The 11,165-nt window shown below is 50.4% G+C and overlaps 2 protein-coding genes across 5 annotated transcripts in view; both read left to right on the top strand.

The window, feature by feature from the left end:
- Positions 1–482: 482 nt before the first annotated feature.
- LOC129525004 (basic proline-rich protein-like) lies at positions 483–2,523 on the top strand. The gene has a single exon (XM_055353084.2). It carries the CDS (start codon positions 1,105–1,107, stop codon positions 1,639–1,641), a length of 537 nt encoding a protein of 178 aa, XP_055209059.2. The 5' UTR covers positions 483–1,104; the 3' UTR covers positions 1,642–2,523.
- A 999-nt stretch (positions 2,524–3,522) lies between these two features.
- ANTXRL (ANTXR like) overlaps positions 3,523–11,165 on the top strand; it is a 43,082-nt gene continuing 35,439 nt past the window's right edge. For 2 of the 4 annotated variants that reach the window (XM_055353065.2, XM_055353066.2), the window contains exons 1-3: positions 3,544–4,034; positions 8,584–8,655; positions 10,322–10,393. In XM_055353065.2, the coding sequence (XP_055209040.2) occupies positions 3,787–4,034; positions 8,584–8,655; positions 10,322–10,393 (392 nt within the window). In that variant the 5' untranslated portion in view covers positions 3,544–3,786. Of the gene's footprint in view, positions 4,035–8,583; positions 8,656–10,321; positions 10,394–10,790; positions 11,060–11,165 lie in introns of those variants that run through there. The other 2 variants (XM_031006253.3, XM_031006254.3) reach the window with 2 other exon arrangements.

Below are 11,165 nucleotides of genomic sequence, written 5' to 3'. Positions count from 1 at the left end.
TGCAACAAAGGACCTGGACTTCCAGGAGTCACAGGGTAGTCTGCAGGGCAGGGTAGAGATGTTCCACAGAAGCTGGTCAAAAGCTGGAATATCATTAAAGATCACAATATACCACAACATCAGGTTCCATTATTTCTGAGGAGGCAAAGCAACTACATATTTTAGAAATTTACTGTTAATTTCTTATTTCCAGTCAGTCTCACCCAAATGTTGCAAGTGCAAAGCCCTGGCCTCCCACTGTCTTCCCACAACCCAGGTCTGTATCCTGTCCCTTTCCTCCCCTGCACCTGGCATTGCACAGAAGGTGTGGGTGGCAGTGTCCCCTAAAAGCTTCTGCAAGGCTTAGCTTCCTGCTGTGCTGTCTGTGCCTCTATGAGTAAAGGCAAAATGTCAAGAAAAGGATTCAATTGTCTTGTATCTAAAACCAGGTATTTTCTTTCAGGTGACCCTGAAAATTCAGAGATTTATAATTTGATCATCTATGTACTTTTTCCCAGGAAAGGCACTGAACGAGTTACATGTGCAGATCTTTGGATATAATCTGTTGGAGAAAGGATCTGGGCTGAAGACGCCAGCTCCTAGCACAAGCCCTGGATGAGAATAATGGGGCACTACAAGATGAACAGAGAGAGGGATGGCTGGGGCGGGGAGGGGTGGATGCAAACGATTATGGCCAAGAAGTCACCTTAGGGGAAAAACATAAAAAGAATTCTTGCTTGCAAAAGAGAAGGAAGCCTATAGGGAGAGTGAGGGGAGAGGCCGAAAGAGAGAGAAGGAAAAAGGACAAAAGAGGACAGAGAAATAGCCAACAAGGCAGACACGAGGAAAAGGGTGAGATGAGAGAGAAACAGGAGAGGACAAGGAGACAAGAAGAAGAGAGGCAAGGGACAGGTACAGCAATGGGACTCGGAAAGGACATGGGAGAGAGCTGGCGGAAGCTGACAGAGGGAAGGGAAGAACCCCCCCGCCGTCAAAGGCAGGACTCAAGAACGCTGCCTTTCGTGCAAGTGAGATGGGCTCCGCTGCCCGTGCCCGCTTGTTCTTGGTCTTGGCCGACCTGAGGGTGCGTCTCTCCCGGGCTCTCCAGCGGCGCGCAAATAAGAGATGCAGACGCGACCGCCACCGCCCAGCCCAGGGCGCGGCTCTGAAGTTGGCGCCAGCGCCCAGAGGCCACCAGGCCCCGCCTTCCTGGCTGCACCCGCCTTCGGGGCGGGGCTTGCGGTTGGGCGGCTCCGGCGGGTAGGGCGTCGCGGGCCAGAGAAAAGGCAACCTGGGAGAAAGCCCCCTATTGATCCGTTGGGCGGCCCGGCCCTCCCCCGGCTCAGCTCCCCGGAGCCACCCCTAGCTGGCTCGGACCCGGACTGGCGCCTGCGACTATGCCTGCGGGAGGGTGAGGGCGTCCTTTGGAGGCGGTGCCCTCTCACGCCGCCGCCCTCTGGCTCCTGGGCCTGCCGGGTCTCGGCGATGGGCGAGGGCTGTGCCCGGTGCCTGCGGCTCCCTCCGCGCCGTGGACTCCCGCGGCCTCCCGGCCTTCCTTACCCCGGCGGCCTGGCGGCCCCGCGAGCTTCACCTCCCCAGCACCCGAATCGCGCAGCTCCTCCCGGGAGCGCCCGCCGCCTTCGCTCCCCAGGCCCCAGCTGAGACCGCCAGGAAGGCGGGCTCCTCGACCCCAGATCATAAGAGGTGTCTGGGAACTAAGGGTGGGAGGGGGCCAGGGTAGAAAATGTCAGTTCAAGTACGTTAAAATTAAGAACTTAGGCTTTGTTTAAAAAAACAATAAATGAAGTGAAAAAAACAAGCCACAGAGTAAAAGAAGATACTTACAGCAAGTGATAAAGGATTAGTATCCAGGATATATAAAGACTGTTATTGAGTCAATGTGAAAGAGAAAAACACCTAAAGCAAAGAATGGACGCCGGCATTAAATAGGCACTTCAAAGAGGAACCATGAACGACCAAAATCAAGTGAGTAGGTGACCAGTTCCCATTAATAATTAGGAAATAGCAAATTAAGACCACAAAGAGGGCAGTGAGGGTGGCTCACACCTCTAACCTCAGCGCTTGGGAGTCCAGGGCCAGAGGATCCCTTGAGGCCAGGAGGTGGAGTCTAGCCTGGGAAACATAGCAAGACCCTGTCTCTACAAAAAAATAAATAAATAAATAAAATAAGAAAAAAGTAAACCACAAGGAGATGACTTACCACCAGGCAAAAATATTAAAGTATGCTAATACCAAGTGTCAAGAAGAATGAAGCAAGATAGCTCAAATATGCTTTTGAAGGAAATATACTGGGCTTCATTCATTCTGAAATACCCCTTATTTAAGATACTCCATTATATTAAATACAGTTCCAAAACAAAAGAAATCAAAGAAAAAAAAACTAACCCAATACTTTTATCACTTGTAATTTGTATATTACACATATTGAAAGATATATTTTAGACTTATTAGAGAACGATTTTTAATTGGATATCACTCTTGTGCATACAAAATAAAACAAAATTGATTAAGGTGTTTCTAACAGTCACAGTCTGACTTTTCTGAGTCCTGTTTGAGTCTCACTCATCGGTGCCTACGTTTTTCCACACACTGTAACCTCTCTGCTATTCAAAGCGTTGGTCATACAGCAGTTTTGACGCTGGGATGTGAACCTGTCCACATTCTTTCCCTAGAGAGGGGGCCTGTGTTCCTGCCCATTGACTCTTGGCAGCTGTGACTGCTTGGACCAATAGAGCACAGTGGAAGTGACACTGTGTGACTTCCAAGGTGATGTCATAAAAAGCTCTACAATTTCTGCCGTGCTCACTGAAAATACTCACTCTTGGACCTCTGGGCCACCTGTAAAAGCCCAAGCACCCTGAAGCTGCCATGCTGGGAGGAAGCCCAGGTCACATGGGGAGGCTACATGCAGGGTCTCCATTCACAGTCCCAGCTGAGCCCAGGTTTTGGGCCCTCCTGCCTAGGAGCCACACTTGTGAGTGGAGCAGCCTCCATATAATTCCAGTGCCCAATCCTTCAAGTTATGGGGCCCCAGACATGAGGAGCCCTCCTAACTCCGCCCTGAGTGCCTGATCCTCAGAACCTGTGAGCATAATAAAATGGGCCTGTTCTGTGTCCCTAAATGTAGGTGGTCTGTTACACAGCAGTAGAGAACCGGAATGTCCCTCATTCACAAAGACTCTGGCAACACTGCAGTTTCCATCTCCTTCCCGAACTGCCATCTCCTGGGGGACTTGAGTGTCACACAAATAACCTCCCATTGCCAACACTCTGGCCTCCCAGTCCTTGACCTCCTCACCCACAGCAATGTCCTCACCTAAGTCACCTGGGCTAACTCTTCCAATGAACAAACAGCAGGGTCTAGTGGTTTTAAGGGACACTGTGAGGGCTGTTATAAGGGAAATGGAGGCTTCCTCTTGTAGCCCCTCCGAAGGTCCTGTGCCTCCCCCTGGTGTTGTCAACATGCAGGACATTGGGAAGAGCTGCAGGTCACAAAGTCACCATGTCAACCTTCCTGTCAACCATAACAGAATTCTGTCCCCAGGGTGGGGGAAGGGCCAGGCAGGTAGCTGGACGCAAGTCTCCCAGAGCCAGCTGCTGACCCTAGTCCCTGCGATCTGGGGAGGTACCTGGTGGAGGGCCATAGTGTGCACTGGTGAAAGGGCAGGAGGAGGGGTGTGGCCCCGGGCATAAGGGGAGGCGGCAAAGAAGGGGCCTGTGCTCAGCCTCTCTGGGCCCTGGCACAGGCACCCAAGAGTGAGGTGGGGTCACAGGGACAGCCAGATAATGGGGAGCCATGAGTCCCTGGGGCCCTACTTCCTGGTCTTCCTGCTGCTGCTGCTGCTTCCTCCACCGCTTTTTAGAGCGGGAAGCCTTCGGTACCATGGACCTGACTGGAGAAGCTTTCACCGCCTGGCCCTGGGCTCCAGGAGAGCCCACCACCACCATGGCCCAGGATGGAGGCAGCACTGGCGCCAGGGGCAAGCAGGTCACAGATGCCAGGGCTCATTTGACCTCTACTTCATCTTGGACAAGTGAGTGTCCCTTCTAGCTCTGGCCCTGGGTCACCCTCAGGAGCCACTATCTCTTTTTCACTAGGGACAGGACGCCACTCAAGGAGATACAAGCTTCCGTCACAGAAGCATGGCCAAACTCTGGTCAGACCAGACCTAGGCCTCCTGTTTTTCTGAGGCAGAAAGAATGCCCCGGCTGTCTTTTCCCTGGTGCTTCATCTCCTGGATGAGGAAAAAAGCCACCAAAGGGGTTCTGGACGATTCCCTACCCCTCCATCAGCTGGGTCAGCATCCTCATCCTCACGCTGCTGCAACAGATGATTGCTCGGACCTGCCTCTCAGCAGTTCTCAGAAGCTCACTGCGGATGTTTGGGGTTTCTGTGTTGTTTTGCTTGTTTGTTTTTTCACGCAAATAACTTCTATTTTACTGGGTCCCAGAGAGATTGCTTTGTTGCCTGTGTTGGGCATTCTAATGTCACTGCTTAGAGAAGGCCTTTGGTTGGCTGCTTCTAAGTGCCTCTTCTACAACTTGGAGAGCCACGTGATAGTTCCTTCACTTTCAGAACAGTTTGGTCTGTTTCAGGGTAGCCCTGGGGAAGCTGGGCTACGTATTAGGCACCTTCTGGCTCACCAGGAAAGAAAAGAGGCAAATGTTCAGCTTTGGAGAGATTGCCTTGGTTCCCTTTCCTGCTCCTCCTGCTGGGTGGTAATACTCTCTGTGCTTATTCAGTAGCAGCAGTGGTGCAATCTTCAGGAGAATGTTGCAGCACTTTCTGGCCTCCAAAGCCCTTCCCCTGCACTCCTGGCACCTCACCACAATCCTGGACTGTGCGTAGTGCAGGTATTTTTCTATCTGGTTTCTGGACAAGGGTGGCTCCTGGAGGTTGGGGAAGCATCCAGAGACGGCTGGTGTGACAAGACTCCGGCTTCCTGTGCTGCACTCTTTCCAGCATCGCAGGTTGAAATTCCTCTGATTTTTCTCATTCCCCCTGGATACTAATGGTTAGGGGATGTGTACCCCAGCCCACCAATTCCCATGGTTTCTGACTGCTCTGCTACTCTTGGGGAAGGAGCAACTCAGTTCTGGAGACAGGCAGACTCCACTCACTAGCCACATAGTCATGGGCAAGTTGCTTCATCATTCTGTGCCTTCGTGTCCCCCATCTGTAAAAAGGGTATCTTCATTTTCACCTTGCCAAGTGTGATGAGGATGAAGGGAGAATTTGCAGGTCAGAGGCGATGACAGAGGATGGGGATGAAGGGACCTGCCAGGCAAGGCAGAGCCACAGGCTAGAAACTCACAGGAACTGCAGAGGCCCTGATGCAATCCCAGACAGACCAGATGAGGAGGAATGCAGAGGGAGTGCCTAGAGTGGATGTAAAGGGAGCAGACAAAAGCAACCTTAATGAGTCTTCCTAACAAGGCTGGGGGTAAAGGGTATTGCCCCATTCTAAGGAGTAGGCAATGAGCCAGGTCATGGCCAGGGAATGACCCACCAGAGCCTCCAGATAGACCATGGCGCTGAATTGAAACTCTGGATTTTGTGACTCCAAAGCCCATCCAAAGACCACACAGCTGGGCGGGACCCTGAGAATCTTGTGGTAGTCCTCCAGGCAGAAACAACATCTACTGCCTGCAGGCAGGCTCTTTGGTCATTCATGTCCAGCTTATTCATGAGACTCATTATTCATTTGTTCATTCATTGGATTGAGCTGGAAGAAAATGAATCAGCCTCCCATGCGCTCCTATTCTTGGCCAGGTGACATTTCAGGGCTCTAAGTGGGAATGACCCCTTGTATTTTCTGAGTAATTTTTTAATTGTGGGAAAACATACATAACAAAAATTTACCATTTTTAAGTGTACAATTCAGTGGCATTAAGTACATTCACAGTGTTGTGCAATCACCACCATCCATCTCCAGAAATGTTTCATCATTGCATATTGAAACTCTATTCTCGGCCGGGAGCAGTAGCTCCCTCCTGTAATCCCAGCAATTTGGGAGCCAAGGCAAGAGGATCGCTTGAGTCTAGGAGTTCAAGATCAATCTGGGAAACATGCAAAATCCTGTCCATACAAAACATACAAAAATTAGCCAGGCATGGTGATGTGTGCCTCCACTCCCAGCTACTCAGCCTGAGCTGAGGTAGGAGGATCGCTTGAGCCTGGGAGGTCAAGACTGCAGTGTGTCAAGATTACACCACTGCACTCCAGCCTGGGTGACAGAGTGAGACCCTGTCTCAAACCCCATCCCCATCAAAACCCAAAAAACCTCTATTTCCATTAAACAATAACTCCCCATTCCTCCCTTCCCCAAGCCCTAGTGACTTTTAGTGTATTTTCTCTATCTATGAGTTTGCCTATTGTAGGTACTTCATGTAAGGGGAGTCACACAATGTAATCATACAAACATATAATATTTGGCCTTTTCTGTCTGACCTTTTTCACTTAGCATAATGTTTTCAAGGTTATCCCATGTTGTAGCATCCATCAGAATTTCATCCCTTTTATGGCTGAATAATATTTCTCTGTATGTATATGTACCACATTTTGTTTATCTTTTTTTTTTTTTTTTTTGAGTTGGAGTCTCATTGTGCCGCCAGGCTGGAGTTCAGTGGTGCGATCTCGGCTCACTGCAACATCTGCCTCCCAGTTTCAAGCGATTCTCCCTGCCTCAGCCTCCTGAGTAGCTGGGACTACAGGGGCATGCCACCACGCCAGGCTAATTTTTGTATTTTTTAGTACAGACAGGGTTTCACCATATTGGACAGGCTGGTCTTGAACTCCTGACCTCGTGATTCCCTGGCCTTGGCCTTCCAAAGCGCTGGGATTCCAAGCATGAGCCACCACGCCCGGCCTGTTTGTCTTTTCATCTGTTGATGGACACTTGGGTTGCTTCTGCCATTTGGCTATCGTGAATAATGCTGCTATGAACGCTGGTGTACATGTATCTCTTGGAGTCCCTGCTCTCACTTCTTTTTGGTATATACCTGGGAGTGGAATTGATGGATCCTATGGTGATCCTATGTTTAGCTTTCTGAGGAATGTCAAGCTGTTTCCCACAGTGATTGCATCATTTTGCATTCCCACCAACAAAAGCCCAACATTTGTTATTTTCTGGTTTTTGATAATAGTCACCCCAATGGGTGTGAAGTTGTATCTCCTTGCGGCTTTCATTGGCATTTCCCTAGTGACCAGTGATGTGGAGCATCTTTTCATGTGCTTATTGGCCATTTGCATATCTTCTTTGAGGAAATGTCTATTCAAATCCTTTGCCCATTTTTTTTTGTTGCATTTTTTTGTTGTTTCTTTTTCGTTGTTGTTGTAGGAGTTCTTTGTATATTCTGGATATTAATCCCTTATCAGGTATATGAGTTGTAAATATTTCCTCCCATTCTGCAGGTTGTCTTTTCACTCCCTTGGTAGTGTCCTTTGATGCACAAAAGTTTTTAATCTGGATACAGTCTCAACTTTTCTATTTTTAATTTTGCTGCCTGTATTTTTGGTGCCATATCCAAAAAAATCCCCAAATCTAATGTCATAAAAGTTATGTTTTCTACTAAGAGTTTAAAAGTTTTAGCCTTTACATTTAGGTCTTTGACCCATTTTGAGTGAATTTCTGTAATGGTTTACAGAAGGGTCCAACTTCATTCTTTTGCACATAGACATCTAATTTTCCCTGCACCATTTCTTGAAACTACTGTTCTTTCCCACATTGCGTGTTCTTAGCACACTGGTTGGAAATCGTTTGACCACAGACATGACAGGTTATTTCTGAGCTCTCTGTTCTGTTCATTGCTCTACATGTCAGTCCTTACGTCAGTGCCATAATAGTTTGATTACTGTAGCTTTGTAATAAATTCTGAAATCAGGAAATGTGTATCCTCAATCTTGTTCTTCTTTTTCAGATTTTTTTTTGCTGTATGACTAATGTCCCTTGAAATTCCATATGAAATTTAGTGCAAATTTTTTTATTTCTGCAAAAAAATGCTGTAGAGATTTTGATACAGATTACAGTGTTATCTTAACAATATTATTATTGTGCCTTCTGATTCATAAGCATGCAATATCTTTCCATTTATTGTGTCTTTAAATTCTTTCAGCAATGTTTTATAGTTTTCAGTACACATTTCTTTAGCTTCCTTGTTTAAATTTATTCTTAAGTATTTTGTTCTGTTTGATGCTATCATAAATGAAACTTTTTTGGTTGATTTTCTATATTTGGATTGTTCACTGGGGGCTTTTCCAACCAATACATTCTCTCCCATTTCCACTCTACACAGTGCCCCACCTAACCTGATCAGCCACCTGGATGGCAACAAAAGCCCCACATCCCAGGAAGCTCCTCGTCCCAGGCAGATGGGGCTGGGTGGTCACCTTATGCTGACCACTAAACTGGTGAAACTCATGACCTCGGATGATCCAGTGGCCACTGGGGGTGTACCCTAGCCTCAGCTGTGCTGGGGTCAGGAGAGCTTGTTAAGAGCCTGCTGGGAGGCTGGGGGCAGGCAGACACTTGCCCATCGGAGAGATGCACTCATCTCCCTGACCCACATCTCCTTTTGTTTTAGGTCTGGCAGCGTGAACAATAACTGGATTGACCTTTATATGTGGGTGGAGGAAACAGTGGCGAGGTTCCAAAGGTACAGATCTCCGCATGGCAGCCTCCCCTGAGCTGCAGAGAGCTTTTCCTCTGGAAGGCAGGCAGAGGGCACATCCCATCAGATGGGGTGGGCGTGGGAGTCCTTCAGTGGGGGACACAGAGCACAAGGTGGCATTCTGAAGCAGGAATGAGGCCAGCACTCACTGGTTCCATGGGGTCTCAGCGGCCTTGGCTGGCTCCTGCCTGTGAGCCCAGACATATTGCAGGGGAGGCAGTTTGCCCTTGGGGACATCACACGCTGGGAAGGGACAATAGGCAGGGACACCGATGACTCAGTCCTGGAACTCCGGGTTGCTGAGGGTTCAAGTAGGGGACAAAGAACTCACATGGAACGTTAAAGGAAAAAACAGGAACTCCTAAGGACAAAGTCAAGGATGGCTTCCAAGGATGTGGGTCTTTGAACTGGGTCTTGCAGGATGGAAAAGGCAGGGGACCTGTGGTGGCGTGAGTGGTCTGACTTGGCTGGGAATGAGGTTAGCTCAGGGAGGGCTGGGAGAGGGCTGGGCAGGTCAGCTTGAGGCCAAAGCCACAGGGGCTCGTTATGCCAGGCCAAGGAGCTGGGATTTCCTGCTGTGAGCCATAGAGAGCCAGAGAAGGCTCTTGAGCAGGGGAGTGGCATGATCAAGATGGCACTTAAGGAAGAAAAGTCTGATGACTGTGGGTAAAATGAATGGGCAACAAGGGCAGGAGCCATGGGGAGCTCCGCTGGGGATGTATGGCAGCACTGTCGCTGAGGGCCACTGAGGGTCAGCCGGCAGGAAGGAGGGTCAGGGAGAGGAAGGGGAGGCTGTGTGCATGGCTGCCAATAGGGAGAGTCACTTGTCTGAGATGAAGGAGGAATGAGGGAGAGGAGAGGGAGGAGGGAATGGGGTGAAGAGGCAAAGAATTTTCCAGTAGAAGGGAGGCCAGCTGGGAGGGCTGTGTGTGCATCTCCCTGCCTGTTCATTATAAGGTATGTGTGTCTGTGTGTGTGTGTGCAGGTGCCTGAGTGTGAGTGCCGTGTGTGTGTGTTCATATGAGTGTGTGCATGTTCGGGTGCATGTGTGTGGGTGCATATGTGTGTGACTGTGTGCGTGTGTGAGTGTGTATGCATGTGTGTGGGGGTGTGTGTATGCCTGTGTCTGTGTGTGTGTGAGAGTGTGTGCGTGTGTGCCTGTGTGTGTGTGCGTGTGTGTGCATGTGTGTGCATGTGAGTGTGCCTGTGTGTGTGTGCCTGTGTGAGTGTGTGCCTGTGTGTGGGTGTGTGCATGTATGGGTGCATGTGTATGGGTGCGTGTGTGTGTGTGTGTGTATGCATGTGTGTGGGTGTTTGTGTGGTGTGTGTGCGCCTGTGTGTGTGCATGTGTGTGCCTGTGTGTGCATATGTGTGTGAGTGTGTGCCTGTGTGTGTGCGTGTGTGTGTGTGCAAGTGTCTTTGGGGTGTTGGGAGTGTGGGGATGCAGTGAGTTGCCATCCTGACTCTCCCTTCTATGGAGCCCTTGTCTCCACAGGCCTCAGAGTCCTTCACTACATTTATCTCACCTCCTTGTGTCCAGCAAGGGGCTCCAAAGCGGAAGAGTTGGGGTGGGAGGTGGGGAATTGGCCTCACCACCCTGGCTTCTGAGCCTGTGCCACTGGCTTCTCACCAGCACATGATTCCTTCACAGCCCAAATATTCGGATGTGCTTCATCACCTACTCCACAGACGGCCAGACTGTCTTGCCACTCACCTCAGACAAGTGAGTGCTGCTTTGAGCCCCAAAGGGAGGCCTGATGAGCTTGGCCAGAGGGAACTCCAGGGAGCTGAGGGTCTCCCGGAGACCTTGGTTGGGAGCCTGACAGCACACAGGGCAGGCCGGTCAGGGCAACTCACAGTACCCACCTGACCTTAGCCCCGGCTCCCCTGCATCCTCCTACCCATGGCTGCAAGGTTACCTGCAGGCCCCTGTGCTCCAGAAGTTCTCAGCCTCCCCCACTTCACGCTCCCCTGCCCTCTCTCTGCTCTGCCTCCTTCCCTGAAAGGTGGCTGTGAGGATTCCCAGGGTGCAGGGGCTGGCAGGGCGGGGGTGTGTGTCCTGTGAACACACCCCTGTGCTGGCTGCTGCTCTGTGCCTGTTCCCCCTGCCCTGACCAATGTGGGAGGGAGACAGGGTCAAAGCTGGTGGTGGGAGTAGTGGGGCTTTAGTGCAGGGATGCTGGCAGGCCCAGACTGGGGAGCCCCTGGGTGGGGTTCTGAGCTCCAGGGCAGGCTGGGAAAGTGGAGGGAGGCAGGAGGAACAAGCTCAGGAGGCTGGAGCCCAGGCCCAGCAGGGAGCACAGCAGAGTTCCTGTTTGGCCGGAGGTGAGGGCACTTCCAATGCACATGCCTGGAACTGGGCCCAGAGGAGATGAAGCACAGAAGAGAGGTGAGGACACTGAGGACTGGATGGGGGACTGGGCCCCACTTGCAGTTTCGAGGGAATACAGAGTAGGGGAGCTTGAGTATGTGTGTCCTGCATTGTGGGTTTGTCA

Source organism: Gorilla gorilla, chromosome 8 (genome assembly GCF_029281585.2).
Source record: "Gorilla gorilla gorilla isolate KB3781 chromosome 8, NHGRI_mGorGor1-v2.1_pri, whole genome shotgun sequence".
NCBI lineage: Eukaryota > Metazoa > Chordata > Mammalia > Primates > Hominidae > Gorilla > Gorilla gorilla.
Note: the sequence above shows the minus strand (reverse complement) of the source record. Positions and strands in the feature narration are given on the sequence as shown.

Excerpts from the sequence above, each read along its gene's own strand:
- LOC129525004 (XM_055353084.2), top strand. The coding sequence starts at position 1,105 with ATGCAGACGCGACCGCCACCGCCCAGCCCAGGGCGCGGCTCTGAAGTT.